The sequence below is a fragment of the Carassius auratus genome, chromosome 23 (assembly GCF_003368295.1).
Source record: "Carassius auratus strain Wakin chromosome 23, ASM336829v1, whole genome shotgun sequence".
In the NCBI taxonomy this organism is placed as follows: Eukaryota; Metazoa; Chordata; class Actinopteri; order Cypriniformes; family Cyprinidae; genus Carassius; species Carassius auratus.
In genome coordinates, this window is record NC_039265.1 from 16,002,670 (window position 1) to 16,028,063 (window position 25,394).

At 37.0% G+C, this 25,394-nt stretch overlaps 2 protein-coding genes across 4 annotated transcripts in view; one reads left to right on the top strand and one right to left on the bottom strand.

Moving 5' to 3' along the window:
- The window catches only part of LOC113041515 (rap guanine nucleotide exchange factor 3-like), a 35,393-nt gene extending 21,379 nt beyond the window's left edge, over window positions 1–14,014 (top strand). For 2 of the 3 annotated variants that reach the window (XM_026200107.1, XM_026200105.1), the window contains exons 10-28: window positions 72–218; window positions 295–407; window positions 1,533–1,621; window positions 1,851–1,929; window positions 2,060–2,210; window positions 2,634–2,716; window positions 3,068–3,098; window positions 7,914–7,992; window positions 8,174–8,311; window positions 8,420–8,517; window positions 8,860–8,985; window positions 10,470–10,651; window positions 11,447–11,537; window positions 11,934–11,984; window positions 12,068–12,155; window positions 12,261–12,325; window positions 12,411–12,465; window positions 12,605–12,676; window positions 12,793–14,014. In XM_026200107.1, coding sequence (XP_026055892.1) covers window positions 72–218; window positions 295–407; window positions 1,533–1,621; window positions 1,851–1,929; window positions 2,060–2,210; window positions 2,634–2,716; window positions 3,068–3,098; window positions 7,914–7,992; window positions 8,174–8,311; window positions 8,420–8,517; window positions 8,860–8,985; window positions 10,470–10,651; window positions 11,447–11,537; window positions 11,934–11,984; window positions 12,068–12,155; window positions 12,261–12,325; window positions 12,411–12,465; window positions 12,605–12,676; window positions 12,793–12,911 — 1,857 coding nt within the window. In that variant the 3' untranslated portion in view covers window positions 12,912–14,014. The remainder of the gene's footprint in view (window positions 1–71; window positions 219–294; window positions 408–1,532; window positions 1,622–1,850; window positions 1,930–2,059; window positions 2,211–2,633; window positions 2,717–3,067; window positions 3,099–7,913; window positions 7,993–8,173; window positions 8,312–8,419; window positions 8,518–8,859; window positions 8,986–10,469; window positions 10,652–11,446; window positions 11,538–11,933; window positions 11,985–12,067; window positions 12,156–12,260; window positions 12,326–12,410; window positions 12,466–12,604; window positions 12,677–12,792) is intronic. The other variant, XM_026200106.1, reaches the window with a different exon arrangement.
- Window positions 13,819–25,394, bottom strand: part of LOC113041514 (integrin alpha-5-like) — a 46,182-nt gene continuing 34,606 nt past the window's right edge. The window contains exons 22-30 of the mRNA XM_026200104.1: window positions 24,376–24,455; window positions 23,338–23,418; window positions 23,099–23,204; window positions 22,451–22,609; window positions 20,571–20,678; window positions 17,397–17,510; window positions 16,717–16,818; window positions 16,505–16,627; window positions 13,819–16,064 (exon numbers count right to left, since the gene is read on the bottom strand). Coding sequence (XP_026055889.1) covers window positions 15,981–16,064; window positions 16,505–16,627; window positions 16,717–16,818; window positions 17,397–17,510; window positions 20,571–20,678; window positions 22,451–22,609; window positions 23,099–23,204; window positions 23,338–23,418; window positions 24,376–24,455 — 957 coding nt within the window. The 3' untranslated portion in view covers window positions 13,819–15,980. The remainder of the gene's footprint in view (window positions 16,065–16,504; window positions 16,628–16,716; window positions 16,819–17,396; window positions 17,511–20,570; window positions 20,679–22,450; window positions 22,610–23,098; window positions 23,205–23,337; window positions 23,419–24,375; window positions 24,456–25,394) is intronic.

The window sequence follows — 25,394 nt, forward strand, 5'->3', positions numbered from 1 at the left end:
TACAAGGTTTGAAGGTTATTCTGTGCGCTTCCTCTTAAGGAAAGATGATCTTGTGTATGTGTGTCACGTAGGGCTTGGTGACCACGCTTCATGAAGGAGAAGACTTTGGGCAGCTGGCCTTGGTGAACGACGCCCCTCGTTCTGCCACCATCATCCTGAGAGAGGACAACTGCCACTTCCTGCGGGTGGACAAGCAGGACTTTATACGTATCCTAAAGGTAGGTTGTGTGTGTGTGGCCTAGGATCTGCATGGATGGGTCTCTGTGGTGGTCTCTAACCTGAATTGAACTGCAGGATGTCGAGGCCAACACCGTCCGCCTGGAGGAACACGGTAAAGTGGTTCTGGTTCTTGAGAAGAGCTCGGCGCAGGACTCCACCTATCAGGGAGGATCAGCAAGCAGCAACAAGTAAATGATTCTGTCCAATCTTATGCTAAATTGCATAGCTCAATGATTTACTTAAAGCTTAGTAATTAAAATATTAAATTAAAGTGATTACTGCACCATAAATATCGTCAAACAGAATAGCAAAAACTACTGTATTTTAAAGTATTTTAGCTTTATATATATATATATATATATATATATATATATATATATATATATATATATATATATATTAACCCTTACTGTAAATGGCATAAGAGTACAATGGTTTAGTCCAAGAGAGAGAACATTTTTCCATAAAAAATTATTGAACAATTATAGAATTCACCTTGTGCAGATGATTTAACCCTGTAAAGCCTAACATATAAAATAGCGACAAAAGCTATTTTTTAAAAATAGAACAGTTTACTGAACCAGTTTATAGACAAAATAGAAATTGCATAAGTAAAAAAAAAAAATGTTTGAGTATTGATAATTAAGTATTAATATGATTTTTATGGCTCATATAGAATGATCTCAAATTTATCCAGGGGCCCAAACTGAGCAAAAACGTATTTGGTGCAGTATTTTGCCTGCTAAAAATATGAAATTCTGACTAGTTGTAATATAAATCAATGAGACTGAACAGTATAACAGACTAATTACATAAAACGTGAGTATCTTCTAATAATATGTCTTTGCAAGATATTTAAATATAGTAGATTGTGAATAACAGGTTTTCAGAAAAGTTTTGATTATGTTGATATTTTAGGCACCTTAAAATTTGCATCTTAAATATGATACGGTAGGCATTTTGGGGTTAATAAAAACAATCATTTAGTAATTTTAATTACATTTACTTAATTTATGAGAGTATCTCCTTGGAGTTAACCACGCACGTGAGTAAATCAAATCAGCCAATTAAAATCCATCTTCATTAACCATTTATATAAAATATGTTAAATGAATTATACATATCCAGAATAGGTAAAGCCATTCAATGTCTGCAGTTAAAGGTGATTCATCCTGGATACTTTATCTACAAAAGTGCTATTGTAGAATGAAATACAAGCTCACTGTTATTTGATTTCAAGTGCAATGAACCAATTATGATTGATGGAAATGGAGGACACTTAATTGCCAATATGAATTCTCCACCTCTCTCAGGTACACAGTAATGTCAGGAACACCAGAGAAGATCCTAGAACACATGCTGGAGACGATTAAACTGGAAACCAATGGCACTGATTTTATAGGTAAGGCTTTGTAACTTTAATATGAAAACTTGAGGAATCTAGAATTAGTTTGATGAAATCGGATCAGTTACTTACAGTATCACTGCAGAAGAGCGAACTGAGCGAGAGACCAAAGCATTCCTGAACATTTAGTGTTTAAAACCAGCAGTCAGATGATTCTCCACACAGCTCAGGAAAGAAAACAAGTCCTTGTTAATGACGTTTATGAGTCTGTTTTGTTCATCTGCAGAACCCAGTGTGACGGACTTCCTCTTAACACATCCAGTCTTCATGCCCTACAGCCAGCTCTGTGCAGCCCTCCAGCATCAATATCCTGTCACTACTGATTTTCTACTTCATATCGATATTTCCTCTGTGTTTTATTTGTTTTGCTGCCAGTCTTTATGCCAAAGGGCAACTGAAACAGTAAGTAAGTGTATCCTTAACCTACATTTGTACCTACCAAGCGGAGCCATCAGAAGGTACAGACCTGGAGAAGGCAGCGTATGCTCTCAACACCAAGCAGAAGATTGTGAAACTGGTGGCTCACTGGGTGGCTCTGTACGGTCTGCTCCTGAGGGACAATCCTGTGGCCTCCGAATTCCTGGAGGTAAAAATAAGTTTAATGCTGCAGAACTTCTTCAGTAGAAAAACTTTTCAAATTTCAAATGTTTTCATGGTACTTTAGAGGTGAAGACGGTACACTGTAATACTGAATCAAATCAAATCAAAATGACTTTTGGACCAATGTTATTATGTTTAATCCAAAAATATAATGCATTTTCCCAGGGATGGATGGATGGATACCAAATAAATAAATAAATGTTAACCAATATGGTCATATCCTAACCTAAGAGATATAATCCAATCAGATCCCAATGAATACATTCCCATTTTATTTAATTATTTATTTTATACTGTATGTATTTTTTTTTTTTAAAGTGTAACAAAATAATAGACGTTAATTGCATTGTCAGTGCTCATGTTGTCCTTAAATGTAAGTTTATTTAAAATATCACTATTTTTGTGACAGAACTTCAGGGAAGGGGTGATGGCTGACACGAGACTTTCCAGCATTCTCCGAGAACAGCTGAGGGACAGAAGAAAGACAAAAATGTAAGTAACACACTAGCCAGTGTCCATGTGTACACATACAAACAAAAGCACAAAATCAGCCTAAATCACCGAAATCAGGTCTCTTATGTTATTATGATTTGTGACCATGTGACTGATGGACACAGCTCAGCTGTACTTCAAAGTCAAGTAAAGTAACATTTAAAGTCATTTTACCAATATATGCATAGTTATGGCACTTCACACTTTGATGCATTTTCAAAGCCATAAAGTAATAAATACCATATATGATTTTTCATTGACCTGCTTTTATAAAGTCCACACCTTTTCCTGAGTCTGCTTTGTCATCAAACCTCTTTACATAATGCTACATCCCTATTATACTCCTTACAGAACCGAAAATGGATGTCACACTCTGACGAAGGTAAGAGGCCCTGCTTTCTTAGTCTAATGGAAAACGTAAAGCGATAAGAGACAAACCAATAAATCCTACTTACTCTATGACACAGCATGATAAACAGACTCGCCGGTGGAAAAGTCAACATCTAAGAGGCCAGAGGTCTTTAGAGAACAAATTCAGAGAACAAATCAAAAGTAAATCCCGTTCTGACAGAGTCATACACGCTATATTTGAAAAGTACACTATAAGTAGGTCAGCGTTATCTACACTCTAAAAATGGCTGGGTTAAAAATAACCCAATTGGCAACCCAGCACTGGGTAAATATTGGACAGAACACATGCTGGGTTAAAGTAACCCAGCAAGCTGGTTTACACATTTTAACCCAGCATGCTGGGTTATTGAGAAAACCCAAGATAGAGTCATTTTTACCATTTGTGGGTTTGCATTTTTATGATTCTGGGTTATTCTTGCTGGGTTATTCTCATAATTTCACTTTTGCTTAACAAAGCAATCATGGATTAATAAATAATGAAGAATACAGGTTATTTAGACTGTTAAAAAATATTTTTAATGCCATCTGACATTCAAAATTTTTTTAGCAATGACAAACAACATGGAATTTTCCCTTTTTTTGTTTCCAGCAAATGCAAAATAAATAAATAAAAATCACAGAAATACAGTTGCAATAAATAAGAAAATTATTTCTGAATGACCTGTGTCTAGCTGTTTAACTATTACATTTTGAGATTTTTAGCTATTTAAATACACAGTGAAATGACATTGACAATTAACATTTTTAAATTTAAATGTAAAATCATTTAAAGATGTCCTTAAATTTATATCAAGTATATAAAGACTCCTACGTAGGTAGATGTGCACTGCTTAGGGTAGTTCAACATATAGTTCACCCAAAAATGAAAATTCTGTCATTTATTACTCAACTTCATGTTGTTACAAACCCGTAAGCCCTTCGTTCATCTTCAGAACACAAGTTAAGATATTTTCGTTGATATTCGAGAGCTTTCAGACCAGGGTGAATAATTAGTGACAATTTTCATTTTTGGGTGAACTATTGTCAAACACTTAAGCTCTGAAGCAAAGATCTACACCTCAGAGCAGTGTACTCCATTATAGAGCCTGTCTATGGAAGGACAATTTTCAAAAGGAATTGCTAATTATATTTTCAATTGCGTTTTCCACATTTGGATTGTGACAAATTGTGACAATCCAAACACAATTGCAAATCTTGAACAAAAACACTGTTTCAAAAACACTGAACAAAAATTACGGTTTCAGTTTAGTGACTGCCAAATTTCAAATGGAAAAACAAAGTCAGTTTGTACCTGTATTTTCCATGTATTATGAGTAATAAGCCTGTCATATCGATCAAATACTGCATCATAGCAGCTTTACAGTATTAAATAGGAAAATAGTGTGTAATAATGCAAAGGGACAAAAGTAAACACTCAGTTTTCAGTTAAAGTCAATTCGTCATTGATTCAGTGATGTATCGTCCCTCTGTGCAATCAAGTGGATGATATCGCTTGATATTAATTGTCCCCAACTAAAGAAAAACAAGGAACCGAAACTCCATCGGTGACAGAATGGAGAAAAAATCCTTGGGAGAAACCAGGCTCAGTTGGGGGTCAGTTCTCCTCTGACCAGACGAAACCAGTAGATCAATTCCAGGCTGCAGCAAAGTCAGATTGTGCAGAAGAATCATCTGTTTCCTGTGGTCTTGTCCTGGTGCTCCTCTGAGACAAGGTCTTTACAGGGGATCTGTATCTGGGCTCTAGTTGTCCTGGTCTCCGCTGTCTTTCAGGGCAGTAGAGGTCCTTTCTAGATGATGATCTCCATCTGGTCTGGATACGTACTGGATACGGGTGGCTACGGTGACCTTGGAATAAGAGAGAAACAGACTAATGTTAGCATAGATGCAACATAAGAACAAGTACATGAGGTTTTATGAATTACCATGTCTGTTTTTTCACTGTGTCGCACATGTTACCTGCCAAAACTCAAATGGAATCTTTAGCATCTGAATTTCCAATGCCTCACATTGAAAACTGTCAATTTTTGTCAGAGGTGGGACCATACTATGGAGAGTGTTTGTATTGGGAGGTGACGTCACTCAAAGACAACTGTGCAAAATTCTTTGAACAATGGAGGTTAAGGCACTACTAAAGGCAGCTGCCGCTCCGAGAGATGCGTGTTAAAGAACAGACAGTGCAACCCGGATCTCCCTATATTCTTGGCACCTCACACAATAAATAATTCTGTCATTTTACCCCAAATGCAGCTACTATCCCCTGCTAACAGTTAGATCCACATGGTACTATTGGTCAATATTCATCATTAACCAAATGCTTTTCACCGGAGGCATAAAATATAGGGTAATATGCAACTAGGTAAATAAGAGTAGAACTGCAATGTTGTTTGCTGACGTGCATCAGAGTGCAAACAGTGAGAGATTTGGGGTAAAAACTACAAAATATCTCCCAATACAAACATGCCCCATAGTATAGTCCCACCCTTGACACAAATTGACAGCTTTCTGTGTAAGGCATCTGAAATACAAATGCTTTTCAATTGAGTTTGGACTATTTCACAATGTATATGTCCACATGTGGAAAAATACAATTAAATATACAATTTGCAATTCCTTTTGAAAATAGTTCAGAATATCCTTACCTGTCCATTGATTATGATCAATGCCTGAGAGATCTGCTGGCATTTTTAAATCGCCACGACAACTGGATGGGGTTTTGTGGACTCTGCTCAGTTAAGGAATTTCATGTTTGTTCCAACCTTTAAAATAAAGTTGAAAAAAAAAGAAAAAATACAAATTGTTTTAATAACAGTGATTCAGTTATTAACTGTGTGAAGTTAATCATGAAATTGACCCATCATGATTATGAGTTAAATTCACCTATGAGTTGGTCTACAGAAGCAGAATATGATATAGTGATTGGCTGAAAGGTGTGCTTTCAAACTGTCTAATCAATGGGATGTTCCAGTTATTATAAATCACAGTTTTATGTTAATATGCTGGCTATGACTATATCAAACACACACAGTCACTGGCACAGATAAGGGAGATCACACTGCATGTGCGCACACAGACATTTCTATGACAAGTCACGTAGGTAAAACAGTCCATATATAAAAACTTATAGATGTAGCAAAGTGATAAGGACAAGTCAAAAACACGATCTGGAAAATTAATAAATTAGGTACATTCTGGTGCAGCTTTAACTATAGCACGAAATAAAAATATATGTGCGTTTAAGTTACGTGAGGGTTAACGTTATTTGATTATCACAGACAAACAATTATGTAAAATGTATAATAAACAAGAACTTACCGTTAGACGCCTCAATAAGACTGCACTCGACCAGTTTTTCTCTCACAAATGTATCCATGCGCTTTTCTGACAGGAAAAAAAAACACATTTTGAATTATAATTTGTATGTAAAAAGACTTTATAAACCACAAAAGCATCAAATCACTTCACTAACGCGGCCAGCGTCACTCGCTGTGCGTGCGCGTACTTTGAAATGCCCTGAGACGTCGATTCTTTTCCGGGAATCACTTTGTTCGAGAATTACTGAACCGGTTTACTTGAACTGGGTCGTCGGTTCTTTTAGACCTGCGGTCCGACTATATTGTACGTAATTTGTATGATTTAAATGTCGATATGGACAACTGCAGGCGTTTACATTAGAGCAGAAAGTCGTATTCACTTTTTGAACTCATTTGACTCACTTAAATATCAAATTCGCTTTTCAGTGTCAGAAACTACTTTTTCCTCTATTTTCACAGGTATTCGCATATTTCAGCCATCAGTCACTTTCTGAAACCTAATAAAACTTTATTAATCTGTCGTCTCAGATAACGTTACCTTAACACGATTATGCGAGTCGCGTAAGGTAGGTTGGCCGTTTGAGGTAAACTGTTCATCATTTAACGTAAATAATGTTGGCCTGTAGACGTTTAACAGTATTGTTGCTGCAAAAAAAAGTTATAATTCTGCCAATTTAAAATAATTATTATTGAAAACATTAAATAAACTTACCTTAAAACAGTTGAAAGCCGTGGCTTTGCCCCGTTGTTCTTCCAAAGTGACAGTTGGGGAGCGATTTAAACATCTTCAAGGCGCGTTAAATAACCCAGCGCTGGCCTGAAACAACCCAGCGACGCAACCCAGCAGGTTTAACCCAACACCTGGTAAATTGAAACTACCCAAAAGTGTTTAAAAAGAAATTAAATAACCCAACAAAATGACCCAACAGACTCAACCCAGCATTTTGGGTTAAAAAATAACCCAGCCGTTTTTAGAGTGTATGGTCACATGAACCCAGCCAACCGTTTGCAGTGAATTTGAGAACAGGTGGTCTCATATATACTGTAGATAACATACACACACATACATACATGTGTATATATATATATATATATATGTATATATATACATACATACATTTATTTTCTTCAGTATATACTGTATTAAAAAAAACTATACATAGTCTCCCTTGCTGTAAAAAAGTAACAGATTTCTATAGAAAACACTATTAGTGCAATGCAGTAATACAAGACATACTGGTAGGGTTTTTCAGCTTTCTCTGAGAGAAGGCATCCTAAAAATGGTTTTAAAAAGCAATTTTTTTAAAAATTCCTTACATTCTTGGAATAAAAACTGCACTTTTTCATAGACACCAAAAACCATCATACCTGAGACCATCGATGCAGTCTATTTATTTCAGACACCGTCTGTCTAAACATATTGAAAACTGCCTTTTGCAGCTCTAATATCCAATATGGTCATCTGTTTGTTTCAGCTGAACCAAAAGTTTGATTGGTTTTCTGCTCACGAAGAGCCGGTGGGGAAATTACGGTCGATTAAAGCTCAAGATAAAGGTTTGTATTTTTACTTCAGTGAGAGTTTTAATAATAACCCGTGTCATAAAGAAATTAAATTAAGGGCAGATGAAACAAGGATAATATCCCCGTGAAATTGCTCAAATGAATCAAAATAGACACCATTGAATGTGCCTAATTAAATTTGTTCATTTAAAAGAGTCCAATTGTCCGTTTGCAGTGTTATATGAGATCTTTAAAGCGGATCATAAGGCTGTCACTGTGATGCTGCCGGTCGATGCTTCAGTGAGCGACATCTTGACTACATTAGTGGATCCTGAGAGAGACTATGTGCTGGTCAAGATGAATTCCTCAGGAGGTAAGCTATGAGATTCAGAGGATTTCCTGGAGTTACAGCTTCAGTAGTAGATTCTGTCCGACCTGATCAGATATTTGATGTGATCAAAGCTTCTTCTGCTTCTTGCAGACAGGGTCCAGCTCAAGTTGGAGACCACGGCGGTCTCTGCCTCTTTAGGAGTGAACGAGAAGCTTTTTTTCTGCACTGCCAGCAAAGTGGAACAACTGGTGAGGATGCCAACAGAATTATTGCTGCGGCAATTCTAGCCATACAAGTCAGCTGTTTGTATACACATCAGCTGTGACATATTTGTTTTTCTGCATACAGAAATACTTTTGGATACTTAAAATAATGAGCTTTTATTTTATTTTTTTAATTGATTGATTTATTTTTATTTCATTTGATTAATATATCATGGCCTTATTGAATGAGACAACATTTCTAATTTCAGTCATATAGATTCAAATGTAAAAGGCTACATTCTGCAGTTAGTTAATTAACAGTATGGTCGAATATCATGGTTCAGATTTAAGAGTCTCCTCTGCTGTGTGTATTTTTCCCTCTGACAGACACCGGTGAAAGAGCAGCTGGGGCCAGAGAAGAGCACCATGGACACTCTGGAGCAGATGTGCTCCAAGGACATGGCCAGCCAGCACACCAGCTACGACTGGGAGCTCTTCATGGCCATGCATGAGGTAACAGATTTGTCACCGGCACATGAAACTGTTTCATTATAATCTATGATACCTAGTTAAGGAGGAGTATTGAACCAAAAAGACTAGAAACTAAGACTAAATGAGAGGATTTGTTCTGTTAAAGCAATCGTTCACACAACAATACAAATTTAAGGAAAATGTACTCACCCACAGGCCATCCAGAATGTAGGTGCAAGTGAATGGGTGCCGTCAGAATGAGAGTCACAGTGATCCACACTACTTCCATCAATCAGTTAACATCTTGTGAAGTGAAAATATGTGGTTTTCATTTTTAACGTCAAACCCTTGCTTCTGGCTAAAATACGATGCTATAGTTAATCTAAATTGCTTTCTCCAGTGAGAACGTCGCCTGGTCTGATGAATTATTTACAAGCAAAAACAGTTCTAAGCAAATACGTTGGTGAATTTTGATGAGAGAGGACAATAGGGAAAGACTTTTTCATTTGAAGAACTCATATTATCAATTATGGACCTTGATGGATTGGTTTTTTACAAACACATACCTTTCACCTCACAAGACATTGATTGATGGGCTTGAGTGGTGGAGATTATTGCAATGTTTTTATCAGCTATTTGAACTCTCATTTTGACGGCACCCATTCACTCCAGAGCATCCATTACCGAGCAAGAGATGTATTGTTACATTTCTTCAAATCTGTTTCGATGATTTTTTTTGGTTGAACTATTCCCTTAATCACCATAACCAATAATCACAATTAGCGCATCACAGCATATCAATCTGGTAAATATCAGCATGTTCTTGGCATTTAAATAGAAATCGTCTCGCACGTTCAGGGACACAAACATCACAGGATATGACCAGTCGTGTGTGCAACGTACCTGTTCGAGAATCAAACATGTCCGGGAGAATGAGTCAGTGAAATATTTCGATCGCATGCCTGGCTCACACCTGCTGGGTAAACATTTGAAATATCTGACGCCGGCTCACAAATACCTGTAGAAGTGCATCTCAGATGAATGCTGGTAGGAAGTGAAGTGGATGTGTTTATTAGTCCTACGTTCAGAGCAACCGAATACTTTATACAGAGCAGATAAAAGCAACTCTAACCTTGAAGAAATATATTAATATAGTATTTGTTTCTAGAAAGAGTTTATGGATGATTACTTAAAAAAATTCTGAATTCTGAATGGGATAAAATAGGATATCATTACTGTACAAACGTTTGGAGTAATTTCGATTTTTCATTGTTTTTGAAGCATCTTATGCTCACCAAAAATACAGTAAGACAGTAATATTGTCGAACAGTATTATAATTTCAAATAACCGCTGTTTATTTGAATGTAATTTCAAATATAATGACTTTTCATGATGGCAAAGCTGAATTGTCAGAGTCATATATGATCCTTCAGAAATCATTCTAGTATGCTGATTTGCTGCTCAAGAAACCTTTTTACTGGAAACATTGGGTGGACATAACAACAGTCAGTTTACTGTGCTACAGGTGGAGTTGGTCTATTACGTTTTCGGACGGGAGAAGTTCCCTGGAGCCACGACGGCTAATCTTGAGCGGTTTGTGCGTCGCTTCAATGAGGTTCAGTACTGGGTGGTGACGGAGCTGTGTCTCTGTGAGGACCTGCTCAAGAGAGCCATACTACTCAAGAAGTTCATCAAGATGGCTGTTGTGTGAGTACAATATCAATTCACAAGACTCAAGGCGCCATACCATACAATGTACATGCTTTATAGTGCATGATATTCCACATATGTCAGTAGTTTTTCTTTTACACTAGTCTTCCTTTACGTCACACTTTCGTTCAAGTTCACCTTCACATCAGCATGAGTCACTGTAACCACCCGACCCACTAAGACTAATTCACGTAATCTTTAAACAAACTTTGTGCTAACTCTGTTTTGCAACTTTACAGCTATGTCGAAACTTACATAGGAGAATGTGTACAAACTATCTCAGTTAATGTTACAAATATATGCTGAAAAAGTTTGTATAAACTGGAAAATGTTAGCATAGAAACAACGTGCACTTAAAAAATATATTTTTACATTTTACATTTACAAAGAAATGTCAGGTAACATTGAATTATTGAAATTAGAATATTCCAGATTTTTTTATTTAAAACTTCAAAAAGAATTGTTTTCAACAGTATAAATTATGTGGTTGTTTTTTTAGTTTTTTTTTTGTCCGTTATTGCAGCACAATATAATAATTTGTTGTGTTAAAACATAAAATGACCCAACCTACATTGTAAAATTCAGAATGTACTTTGTTTGAATTTAGAAACTTGTTATATCATGTAAAATAACGACAATTGTTATAGTGTGTCAATTTATGACCACTAGGGGGAGCTGTTATCTGTAATATATATAAACACCAGTAGTTTACTAAATGAATGAAATGAATGCATTTGGCTTATTTGCTTTATGGAGTACTAGCTCATTGGCATCCGATATGATCTATTTCAGTCTTAAAGAGCAGAAGAACCTGAACTCGTTTTTCGCAGTGATGTTCGGGCTCAGTAACAGCGCTGTGCAGAGGCTCAATAAAACATGGGAGGTAAGATCAACTATGTACTTATTAGTCTAGTCTAAATAAGCAATTTGTTGTTTTATTTCTGTGTATAATACCATAAACTTCTTTTGAGACCTGTAACACGTTAAATGACCTTACATTAAATTTGTGGCAAAATATAGCTATAAATATAACAATAAAATTGGAGTCCAAAAAAATGATAAAATACCATTATCAACTCCAGTCCATCAAATTCCACCAATGAAATGCTTCCTGTTTGAAAAAAATATATATAATAATTAAACTGTTTTAACTTTAAGACATCGAAATACCAATCCATTATCTAGATCAATACTAATTTTGGTGTTAACTCTTTGGTGATTTTCTGTAAAGCTACTTCATAACAATGTGTAAACATATAAATTTGACTTGACTTGACAGAGACTTCCAAACAAAACCAAGAGGATCTACTGTGCATATGAAAGACTGATGGTAAGATCAAATATTTGCACACTCTTTACCAGGATTTGTCATGTCTAGGTACTATATGAAAAGTAATCACCTCTTTGTTGTAGGATCCATCCCGTAACCACAGGGCCTACAGACTGACTGTAGCCAAACTCAGCCCTCCATACATCCCCTTCATGCCTCTACTGCTTAAAGGTGCAGTTCACTACTGAGCCAGTTGACAATATTTACTATTTATGTCACGATTATTTAGTGAATTTAAGTTTAATCAACTTATCAATTAATCATTTGCCTCTGTAGATATGACATTTATCCATGAGGGAAACAAGAACTACACTGATAAACTGGTCAACTTTGAGAAAATGGTGAGAGTTTTGCTTTCAGTTCAAATGTTGCATTCTCTATAACATAGAAAAATATTCAACAGGTGCTTTCTTAACTTGTTTTTAGCGCATGATTGCCAGAACATTGAAGACAGTTCGAGAGTGTCGAAGTCAACCTTACGGTATGGCTCCCCCTAGTGCTTTGGATCATAGTGTGTATACTCTAGAATGTATACTCTAGAAATACTGTAGAATTTCATTTTCATTCTGAAAAAAAAAATTGATTTCAGCAATATTCTAGCTTCTTCTGTGCTTTTGCAGTGCCTTCATCTCCGCAGAAAGGCTTGACAGAGAGAATGTTCTTGGATGCCCAAGTTATCCGACTATCAACATGTGTGTTGCTCTTTCTTTTTCCTCAATATGATAATTAAAAAAACAACAACAATGGACTAAATCATCATGAGTCTATCCTTGCGATTCGGCATTGATTTCTCCCTCATATCTTGCAGATTCAGACCAGTCCCTGACCCTGCGCAATGCGGTCAACATAAGACAGTACATCCAGAACCTCAAAGTGATCGACAATCAGAAGAAACTGACTCTGCTTTCCAGAGCCATAGAGCGCTGAGATGCCACGAGACTGCCTTTCTTTGGCCCGTCCTGCTCCATATTGGAGAACAAAAGTGACTGAAGGAATCCATGATCACCCTATGTGTGGTTAATTGGTGTAAATTTTCACAAACGTCGTCAGTCAGTGCTGCGTGGACTTTGCAAAGCCGAGCATTGGTTGAGAAAACGCTGACAAGTGACTATTTCCTTTTGATGCCTTATCAGAAGTGCTCTGATCTCACTGCTGTGACTAATGTGCGCCGTATCTGACACACTACACCACGAGCAAAGGATTTCACTTTAGTGCTGCTGGCATTAACTGTTATTTATCAAAAATGTATACCATGTTCTGTATGTCTTCACCACATTGTTTCTAAAATAGCAATGCTGGCTTGAGCTGCTTTTAGATGCATGATGTTGTGTAAAAGTCATTTTAGAGACAAAAACCTGAACAGTGACTCAGTAAATAAACCTTATATAGACATTTTGACTGACAGTTGAGTCTGGACCATTGAATTATTGAAAATGAATGCACATAGATGCAGGGATTTTCAGTAAATCTACGGTCTGTCAGCACTTATTCCTTATTTAACAGTATTGCAGCTTGTTTTGAAGATTACCCTTTGAATTTCATTGTGAACAACAGATTGTACAGATTATTACTAGCTGCTGTGTATAAAAGCTGAATACCACTAAGCTAAACCAGTACTATGAAGAAAGCACAGGTTTGTAGAGATTATATATAAAATTATATATATCTTATGCATTTTTCTTAATGAAGTGTTTTTATTTTTATATAAATAAATTATTGAACATGGTGTTTTTTTGTTTAAAATTACTAAAATTACTTTTTTTTTCCCTTTAAATAACTTTTCATTAGCACATGATCTAAAAAGGAAAAACCAGAACCAGAAGTTGTAAAAAAAAAAAAAAAAACTGAAAGATTTATTTTGAAATGCAAACTGTAAATACAAATAATTACTTGAACATCCCTCTGATTCTCCCCAATATGGGGCGATGAAATACGTCAAATCCTGAAAATTAAAATAATCTCCTCACCAAACATATGTACAACTTAAAACAAGAACACAAACGGGGATTTGGGGCAGTTAAAAAAAAAAATAAAAAAAATGAAGACATACCCAGTGTTTCCTCCCGCTTAAAATACAAAAATCTAACTTTTGGAGGAATAAATAATTTTAGATAATGTACAAAAGAGATTCAAAACATTACTAAGGATTCAAGTGGAGTCTGTGTGTCAGTTATTTGGCTTTGTACCAATTCAAACAACCGGCTTGGTTAGTAATACCATTACAGACAAAATGTGTCTTAAATTACATGTTAACATGTGACAAATGATTATTGGTGATTAAAAACCGAACTTTTATAGTACAGCCAAACTTTATATAATTAAAAAGCTGGACCTTTTTGTCAGACGAGTCACGTTTCTGTATTTTTTTAGACCACCGCATTACACCGTCTTTTAAATTAGCTGAACATCTGGGCTAATTCAACCCTCAAACTGGGTGTTGTCTTCAAATGCTCCTTATTTCTGAGAACTTCTCTAAAATATAGTATTAATATGCACATGACAAAACAAGTTTTAAAAATAGAACAATATTGCACTTCCATACAGATTTCCTACGCATCCCACAGTTCCAGCTGCTTTCCCTTTCTAGGTGGCACGCTGAAACAGGAGTTTCACGATGGGTGATTGTAGTTACTTCCTGTCTGATTTGGCCACTTCAGCACCATGATGTACAGAGGCATTTCTACACTGTGGCTCTCCATGAAAAAAATGTAAAAATCTTGCATCCAAATGCACACAAGCAGATGATCACAAATACACGCATACAAAAAAAAAAAAGACAAAAAAAGAAAACGTATACAGATGTTTTTCAACATTCAGTCCCTGGATGAGGCCTGCTGCCTCGGAAGAGGTTTTTTTTCAAATCTCCTTCCAAATCCACAGTGATTCTCCGTTCACCCACAGAAGTTTGGAGGGACGCCCCTTCCACTTTTTGGCCCAAGAGTCTGTTAGCGTAACGGCAAAGCACAGCTCTGCTTCAAGGCATCGGCGAGGTTTCACAGGCTCGGTGCGGATCCAGTTGTGTCCCAGATGACTTAAGGCAACGTTGTCACTTGTTACAACTACGATAAGGGGACGGAAACGGCTGATATTCAGCAGGGAAGAACGGTTGCCTTCCACGAAGGATCCTGACCATGTTTTCCGCGGAATGAGTCACTCGATCCTTTCCGCGGCATCACCTGAGAGCGAAACCAACCTGGCTTGCTTTCTTCAGAAGATACAGAGGAGACTGAGCTGAAAACATCTCACTTGAAGTGAAAACCCATTCCGATAGAAATCACAAAACAAAAAAAAAAACGTTAAAAACAGAAAAAAGACAGCAGGAAACTGGAGATGAGCGTCCGTGGTGAGGTGTCAAACTACCTCATTCTCACTTTCCAAACAAAATTCATGAGCAAAACCTGTATCAATATCTTTGGTTGGTTGTGAAATACTGCAAAGAAGTTTTTTGGTGCAAACGTGTGTGTGTGTGTGTGTAACGTTAAAAATGTAAAATGCTACACTGCAGATGTTGTTTAACCATCTGAAACATATGAACAGTTGCGGACTAAAACCAGATAAACGAACTGAAATTGTTACAAATTCAAACATCAGAAATGTTTCTCTTAATATTAGTGCAGATTGCGTCGTAGATTTAGTCTCATTCTCTCCTTTAGCAGGTTGCCAGGTGAGGCAAGTGATCCTGAGTTTTGGTTAAGCTCTGTTTGTGAGTGGTAGGCTATAAGTGGCGGTTAAAAATGGAAACCCACATCAAGGAAAAACAATAATATAAAATAAACCATGTCAACATTCATTTGGCTTTAAGTCCTCAGGGTCTCTTGATCTAGTGCAGTACAGTGAAGATCCAGTGATCTTTCCTCCGTATTCCTTTACTGCAGTCTAGTCTTTGTCTTTTTTTTATTATTTTTTTTTTTAAACAGCAAGTAAGCTCTCTCTTTGGATGGCCTCTGGTTAAGAACATTCTCTGGGACGTGTTTTCTGAATGCTCTCTTGTGTAGTTTATGCCTCGGATGCACCCTGCTGAGGTTTGAGCTGGGCTTTTTCCATCGCCGTGCCGTACGGAGTTCTCTTGAAGAAGCCGAGCTACAGGAACCGAGAAGAGAAGGAGATAAAATTATGGTGAAGAGAAGGACTCTTTTACATCTAGGATCGAATAAGGTTTAGTTCGAGTTCTAAATTAATCTCATTACAAAAAGTACAGGTTACACTTTATTTTAAAGGTGTCCTTGTTACATTTAAGTACAGAGGAATATTAATTAAATGCATGTACTTACCATATGGTTAAAGTTAGGATTCTGGTTTGGCATGTAATTATGCATGTTATTGTTGTTATAATAGCAAGTCGATTTAAAATAAAGTGTTACCAAAGTACATATTCACATATGATTAGTTGCAAGGTTTTTTTTATTACTTTACTATTGGTTGCATGACTGTCGGTCTACAAAGGAAAATCATTTTTTTACAATTAGCTAGTCAAACTAAATGATCAAGCCCAACTAGAACTCAAAACGGCAGACACTGACCTTGTAGAGGACGTAGATCAGCAGTGCAAGCAGTAGAAGTCCGGCCAGAATAGCCAGAATGATGATCCACAGAGGAACAGCATACGTACTGTCTGGCTTATTCCAGACCACAGGAGTGACCATCTACAGATGAAGATCAGTGGCTCATTTAACTAACATGAACCAAATATATGGCGTCTATCGATAGACATGAATTAGATGAGTAAATGTACCTTTTTAGCACCACTAGGAGTCACTTTGGGCAAAATGGCATATGGCATCTTTTCCACTTTGTAACTTGCAAGGCACTCCAGATTGAAGGTTTTATAAGGATTCTGCGATAAAGCATAAAGAAACACATTTAGAACACCAACAAAAGAAAGTAGCAAAATAGTAGAATTAATTTAAATTCCGAACTGAGCTGAGCTTCCCATCCCATATGCCTCCAGATGGGGGCAGTGTGGTTTCACTGAATCCCAGAGTTTCAGTCTGGCTTTGCTTCTCACAAAACCCCTCTGACATTCCAATCCGCTGAGCTCTCAGGATTTCTCCTCTTAATGTATTTTCAATGCACTCACTTATAAGCTTTGTATTGGCTAGAACTGCACAGAGCATGTAAGGCGTCTCTCAAAAGAGCTCCTGTTCGGAGATATCATCTGACTGGCTTTAACACGCATGAACAGACACTCACAAACTCTGTTAGTTCACTTATTAGTGACCATGCCACACACAGCCAGACTTCACATTCAAATCTTGGATATTTCCTCAGTGTAATCGTGGAACAGACAGGTCAGCAAGCTTTGGAGTCTGAAATTTGGCTGTATGAAAGCTTGTACATGCCACGCTTTGCTTTTATAGCAGTATTAGCATTAATCTAGAGAAGACAGCTTTGGCGTCAAGGTTTTCCACTCACCTCCATGAACGTTTCTGCCCAGATTCGCGAGCGAACATGCAGTATGGCACTAGTCCCGCGCTCCAGCAGGCCAACGTTACACGTTAGAGTCCAGCAATCCACATTGGAGCAAGACTAACACATCGGAAAAACAGAAAATGATCAACATAACGAAATTTACAGAAGTATTTCATCACACTGCATGCTAGCTCCTGGTCACAACTTATTACAAACCCCTCCTAACAACAGTCTCTCAAATAAACAAATGACACTGCAATGGAATGACATCATAAAAGATGTGCTCTTTAAACAAACAAAGATCATGTGAATTCAATTTCCTGCTAGAAATGCATAAAATCAGCATAAAAGCATGCCTGCCTGCCGTCTGAGATACATGGATCAATTAAAAATCCCAAAACTAATATGAATGTGAATAATAGAGATGAGAGCATAAGACAGACGTTAGCGTCACAAGCCACCAGCGATGACAAAAGACCTAATGTTAACGTCTTGTGCATTGACTGCTTTAAATGAATGGGAATTCACTGGTAGAGTCACAGGACTCTGCCTACAGCAACTAAAGCCAAATCCGAACCCTCCGAAGCAATAACATTTAGCTCCCTGGTTTTTACAAGCTGTACACTTCCACATTCATCATCGGATCCCTGTAATGTGACAATCTTTTCATTAGGAGGGTGAGAAAACAATGATCACAGAACATACACAATTCCCTCTATTTGTGTATGAACCTCATCAATGTTTTGCTTTGTTTAGAGCTCTTGCTCTTGTACTTCATATAGAAATAAATAACTTTTGAATAATGTATTTTTTTATATAAGAAAAAAATAAGTATGTAAGAAAATTATGTATTTTCAAAAACAAACATTTATGGCTATCAAACATTTGGTAACACTTTAGTATAGGGTCCAATTCACACTAATAACTAGTTGTTATTAGCATGTCTATTATTAACATACTGGCTGTTTATTAGTGCTTATAAAGTACGTATAATGCATGATATCCATACTCCTACCCAATACCCTAAACTTAACAACTACCTTATAAACTATTAATAAGCAGCAAATAAGGAGTTAATTGAGGCAACAGTCATAGTTAATGGTTAGTTAATAGTGAGAATTGCACCCTAAAATAAAGTGTGACCAAACATTTTTACCATGATTTACATGAGACAACCACTAAAATGTAATTCAGTGTAACAATATTTTATATACCCAAAAATATCTTATGCAGCACCTAAAAACTCACTGTGTCATTTAAAATAATACAATTTAGTAATATTACTTTTTAAAAAGTACAGGTCAGAATAAGTGGTTTTTACATAAATATATATTACATTCAATGGCAATAGAACATTATTTAATAGAATGGTTAAAACATGAATAAAACTATTGACCAATGAGGTAGAAATTTATATTATATTATATTATATTATATTATATTATATTATATTATATTATATTATATTATATTATATTATATTCAAACAAGGTCAAGTTTGCTTAATTTCTTTACTTTGTTACTTTGGACACTCATGATTGTCTAAGCCTAAGTCCTGTAACACATCTTCACTGTTCTCTAGGTCATGTCAACAGAGACTCCTGTTCTCCCTCACTAAAATAAGCACAAGGGATCAGGCCGAAGACAGAAATAGGCCTCCAGGAACACGTCACCTCAACAAGAGATGATAAATGTGGGCGATTGAGCGCAACAGGCGACAAAGCCCTCTTTCATTTGGTCAGGTACAGAGCAAGGATGAGAGCTTACAGCTGGACGACACAATCAGCTGCTGTCTGAGAGAAGTGCTAGCTGAAGCGGTTAATGACGCAGAGGAGAACGGGAAATTACAGGGCAGAGCGAGGACATTTCGACAGACCCATCACTTAGAGAGTAATGAGGTCATTAATGTTCTATCACATGGTCACGCACATACGCAAGCACACACGCATGCACCTAAACCAACCAAGCAAAACATCTTTAATGGCAGCCAATCAGTCACAGCAGATCTTTGACCCTGGATGACTTGACCTTCTGAGTTCCTACACTAGTGAACCAAAGGTCTTATGGCATCCGAGGTCATGAGAATGCTGAATTAGATGTGTTTGTTCAACATTTGCATTTTACCCAGCGCAAATGACTCATGCGGACCTTCCTGCTGTCAGGACTCAGTAACTGTGCTCCGAAACCTACCTAGACAGTACTTTAAGGCATCAGAGGTGCATTTTGGATGCAACGTCTGTTCCAAAATGTGTGTATCAGAATTATTCAGAGTTCTGGCCAAATTCAAGAGCAGCATTGCATGTGTCACTCAAAGGGAATGTAATCCCAGAATGCATATCTCAAAATTGTATCACCATTTTGGATTATAAATAGCTATATTTAATTCATACAGAGACCGTAAAGGGACATGATGAAAAAAAAAAAAAAAGATTTGAACATTTGAACAAAAAGCTTTGCATTTGTACACAACAAAACTTGAAAAACGTTGCATTCATTCTCGAAACTTCTGCTTTCCCGCAAGAAACAATGTTCGCTCACAAGAGTTTGAAATAGAGCTTTTTTTATCATTTCCATTACCAGTTCTGCATTCACTCACAAAATTATCTCAGGGGAACACAAACCTTTTGCAAGAAAATGCAAAAGTAATGAAATATAGGTTTTCCTCCCACCTCATATTATTTACATCACCAGTTTTTGACACAGAATACAAAACCTTCTTGGAGGAATGCTTTCACGTTCTTGTGAGTAAATCATTTTTCCTCTCATCTCATTTTTTTCCCATTTTAACCAATATGTGTGTGTGTTTTTGCACAGAGTTTCCCTCCAACCCGAGCTGGTTTGCTGGTCTTAGCTGTCTGAAGATGGTCCCTCGGCATGCCCAGCTGAAAAGTGTCCAAATCCCCTAAAAACCAGCCAACAGATCAGCCTGACCAAGCTACTGTAGTAGACCAACTAAGACCAGCAAACCAGATAAGATGTTTTAGCATGGTTTTTCTAATAGTTTAGCAACAAGCGAACCTCACACTCTACTGTCATCAAATGCCAGGAGTGTTAATGGATTGAGAGACTGTGTTACTGCATACAGTGTTTCAAATCAAGAGCTTCCATTTCAGATGATGTTGTTCCACTCCCTTTCTTTGTGCCCCACCCCACCCCTTTAATTTCAAGAAATCTCACCAGATTGGTCAGCTGAGACAGCTCGCCCTTGTGCGTTTCTCTCTTCTCGATGTGGTGTTCATGCGCCGCGTCCCGTAAAGGAGGCTGTTCGGTAGAAGGCTGCTGGAACTACAGAGAGAGAGAGAGAGAGAGAGAGAGAGAGAGAGAGAGGGAAAGCCAGAACATTGAGTGGAAACTCACCACCCTTTTGGACATTGTGAACTCTGACATCACGGTTCAGTCTGTACTGAAGCCCTCTGACTCAACACGGACATTCATCTGTGAGCTCAACGGGAGGGACGCGCTGTGTGCGGGACGCGAAGGGCATTTCGCAACAGATGTCTGAATTTTACCCAACTTCTCCATCGTGTAGACCAAGGAACACACCCCAAGCGGCATGAGAAACTGAACAAACAACCACTTAGGGGAGAAATTCAGCAGAATTCCAGATGTAACAGCAGTTTCGTGTTACGAATCATCCAGATTCGTCCCAAACGAGAGAGGGGTATACGAACCATTATAACATACAGAAGAATCATTAGATGTTTAGATTTATTCTATTATAACATGTGACCCACACTTTGTCAGATCATGTGTATAACCCTAGAATGAGATGGAGAGATGTTGTAGAGGGGTCTTTTAAAAAGAGCTCTGATTGAGCTGATGGCTGTGTTTATATGGACAGCAGTGGGACGTGAAGCATGAAGGGAGCAGATTGAGATGAGAGTACGGCAGGAGGATCAAAAGATGCTTTAATGCCCATGGGTGGGGCTGTGTGAGGGACAGGGTGGCCTCCAAAAAGGACATATTAGGAAATATGGATGGATGGGTGGTGTGTGCATGTGTTAGGCATATGTAATTGACTATATTGGACAAACTGGGTGTTACTGACAGCGGATGTCCCTTTTAAGAGCTCATGATGTTCTGATGGACATCTGTTCTCTCCTCACATGACTGCATGCGAGTCTCCCATCTCTAATGTCTTTACAGCAGAAACGACAACAGTGAGAATACATTTGAAATAACCTACCAAGAATATGTCCAGGTCATTTTTTTTCAGCACTATGTTTTTAAAGAAGAAAACTAAGCATATTTTCATTCAATCAAGGATTTTTGTTATAACAATTAGCACATTTTCTCTTCAAATTAGCATGATTATAACTTGCTCAAGCATTAATTGTCATTCTCAATTATGCATTTTTTACAATTTAATGCAATTACTTTATTTGTATTAAAACTAACATAATTAGCATTAGTTAAAACAAATGTTGCCATGTTATACAAATACTTATAAAGAACTGTACACACACACACACACACACACAGTAATTAAATGTAAAATTTTAAACTTCTTTTTTGTCTTCACATTTATTTATAAAATTATCTGCTTGTTACATTTTTTCATATTAAAATAATGAGAATTTGTGCAATTAACTAAATTCAATGTTCCTTAAAATAAGCTTCCTTTTATATGAAACAAAATCCATATTATTATTATATAAGTATATATTAAAGTAAAATCTTTTTTCTTTTAAATCTATTTTTTTTCCCATTATTGGTGAAATATGACCCGATAAGGAGAATTTGTGACTACATGTAAAAGTCATAAAAATAAGCTTCCTTTTATTTGAAGCAATTACATAAAAATATTTTTAGATAATATGACATGTATTAAATATGATAAACTATCAAATGAAAGTAAAATCTATTTTCCGTTCTTTTTTTTTTCATTATGGGTGAAACACGACCCAGACATGTTTGCCCATAAACGGTGGATTAAAATAAAAGCCTCACAGATCAAAGTCGTTCACATAATGACAGAAAGCTCCCCAGTCTGAATTATTTCGTGAGTTTGTACTTTGATTAAATCTGTGCCCCGTGGTTAACCCACAGCGTCTTACCTCGAGTTTCATGGGGTTGACTATGTTGTGGGTGGTGCAGTTGACAGGGCCCTCCGTTGTAACATTCAGTGGGTAAATGAACCTGTTACTTTGAAACCTCATGGGACATTTGAGCTGCAGTAGAGTGTGACTGATGCGGCTCGGCCCGTTGTTCACCAACTGAGAAGGAGAAACAGACAGAGATATGAATCAGAAACCTATGGTATGTCATAATAATCCCTCTCAACCCCTTCGGTTTAAAATCAAGGTTGCTGCCTTGATATTTTCATGATTGCATCACCACCACCACAGGATAAAATTGTGCTGTTAAAGTAACTCCACAGGTGTTTCTGTACTCTCTGGTCATCATAAAAGGATGGCTTGATGCCTCGTGCTATTTTAGGACCTCTGTGTAACTTCTGGAGATTCTTCATGACAACCTCTACATGTGCAAAGTATTTGCGGTACTCGTCAGCAAAACCCTCACAGAAAGTATGTGTCATATAAAGAAACCAAACGGCAAAATTTGCTAATCTAACTGCTAGTTGCTAGGCAACAATACATCCCATAATTACACCATAGGGATTTATAGCTTTTACTCTGGATTCCTATCAATGACAGGCTTCTCTGACTTCAAGTCCAACTGAAGGACTCAGACAAAGTCTTTACCTCATAAGTGTGCAGGACGGAGGGTCCGACATTCTGTTCAACCTTCACATTTTTGGTCAACTTCCAGTTCGGTGGGGGAAAGAAGACCTTGTCTGGTCGGGAGACACTGTAAAATGAGAGATAAAGAGACGGGGGACAATCAGAAAGTGAAGGAACAGGGAGAGAGCTTTCTAGTGAGATATCCAGAAGAGCAGTGGTCTTGTGAAGTGCTTCTAAATGGGTTCTGCATGTGAACTCACCCCTGTAGAATAACATCTGACTGGACCACCACCTCCAGCTTGTAGGAGACGACTTCACTCTGGGAGTTATTCTCATTCTTACTGCAGATTGAGAAACGGACAGCTTATTAAAGAGCAGACTAAGGCCTCTTTAACCACATGTGCAACTAACCTAACCATATTAAAGATGCATGATGCATAATAGTCTCACTTAAAGTATAATTACAAATATGAAATACATTTTTAAATAAATAGATAAACAAATAAATACATTTTGTTGTCCAAACATGTTCAATAAAAAGTGTATTTCTGTATATAAGATTTATTTTATGTATATTTCTTTACACATTTCATATATGTCTTTATGCATTTCTTATCTATAAATAAGAAAAGAAAAAATCCCCAATTCAAACAGTAAATTTTAAGGTGTCCTTATTACAGTATAATTATAGTAATCATTTAAGTACTGAGAAATATTAATTAACTACATGTACTTACTCTATGGTTAGGGTTAAGATTTGGTTTAGGGTTACTTGCTTGCAATTATGCATAATTGATTGTTATTATAATAGCAAGTACATGTAACGTGTAACAAAGGTGCATAAAAATAAAGTGTTACCGTGATCTTTTACTTTGCAAAAGTACTAAGCAGTTATTCATGTTTGCTACTATATAGTCAAGTTGTCTGTAGATAGTGTGAATGTTTACTTTTTTTAAACAAAATTAAAACAACAGGAAACCAAACAAAAACCAGACAAAACCAAACAGAAAACACATTACACAACATGCAAAAAACACCACAACATGCAAAAACTAAAAAAAAACACAACATGCAAAAAACAAAACAAAAAACACGCAAAAACTAAACAAAAAACACCACAACATGCAAAAACTAAAAAAAAAAACATCACAACATGCAAAAAAAAAAAAAAAAAAAACACCACAACATGCAAAAACAAAACAAAAAACACCACAACATGCAAAACACAAAAACAACAACAACAAAAAACTAAAACAAAACAACATTAAAGCGGTGTGTGTTGGTTTCAAGTTTCATACCTACGGATCTGCAGGTCAAACTGCACAAATTTGTGTGTGTCCTTCAGACGTGGTACTGTGAATCTCAGTCCGGCCCATAACTGAAATAAAACAATTCATTTAAAATAAATCCAAAGTCATTTCCTACAAGTACATATACATACAAAAGTACATTTCATTAATACATTCAGTCATTTAAACAACCCCAAAATGAGAGAAACACAAGCAGTCTCTCAAAGGAGACAACAATATTAGCAGTGCCACAATACTGAATTTCAGCTTTCCAAGAATTACACCAGAGAATTCTCTAAACACACAAACCCCCAATAATGCACTGCCATAGCAACGGAATTGGATGTTGAGGTTGGTGGAATGTTCCTTTCCTGTATTCCATCCAAAAAACACAAGTGGAAACACTAAAACGTATCCTCGCCCATTCATCTAGTGATGTCATGTTTAGGTGCACTGTCAAAAGCACTCCATTTAGTTACTATCCTAAAATGCCGAAGTCACCTTCCCAACCCCAGACTGCATGGGAGTTCCAGCCTCCCTTTTATAATTGTGGTTTTATGCTCCCACCACACGCACATAAGCTCTGGCAAAAAGACCCCATTCGAGCGGCTCTCGGCACTCAGTGTGTGAGAGTTCGGGTGTGGGTGTCCGAGCAAATGTGTGTGTGTGTGGGGGTGGCAGTAATTTCTAAATTTCTGATACTATTACAGATAAAGGCCAGTTGTTATGAGGAACCTCTTAGGTGGTCCTGGAATCCAAAAATAATAGCGTTAAAAATAAGATTGCTGAATAAAACCCCCAAATAAACTGCCCCGAGCTAATGAGAGCAGCTGACTAAAAAACAGACAGGGGTGTCTGGAAACACATATTGACATGGAGCAGCTTGAACAGTCACTCAATTATCCTCCATCTCTGCAGACACATTAAAAAAAACCACAGATCCCACCACCTCCACACAGTGGCATTTCGCAAAGGGGAACTCCACTCTCTAAGGGAGCAGAGCCAAAATGACTGTCACTTCCTGCATC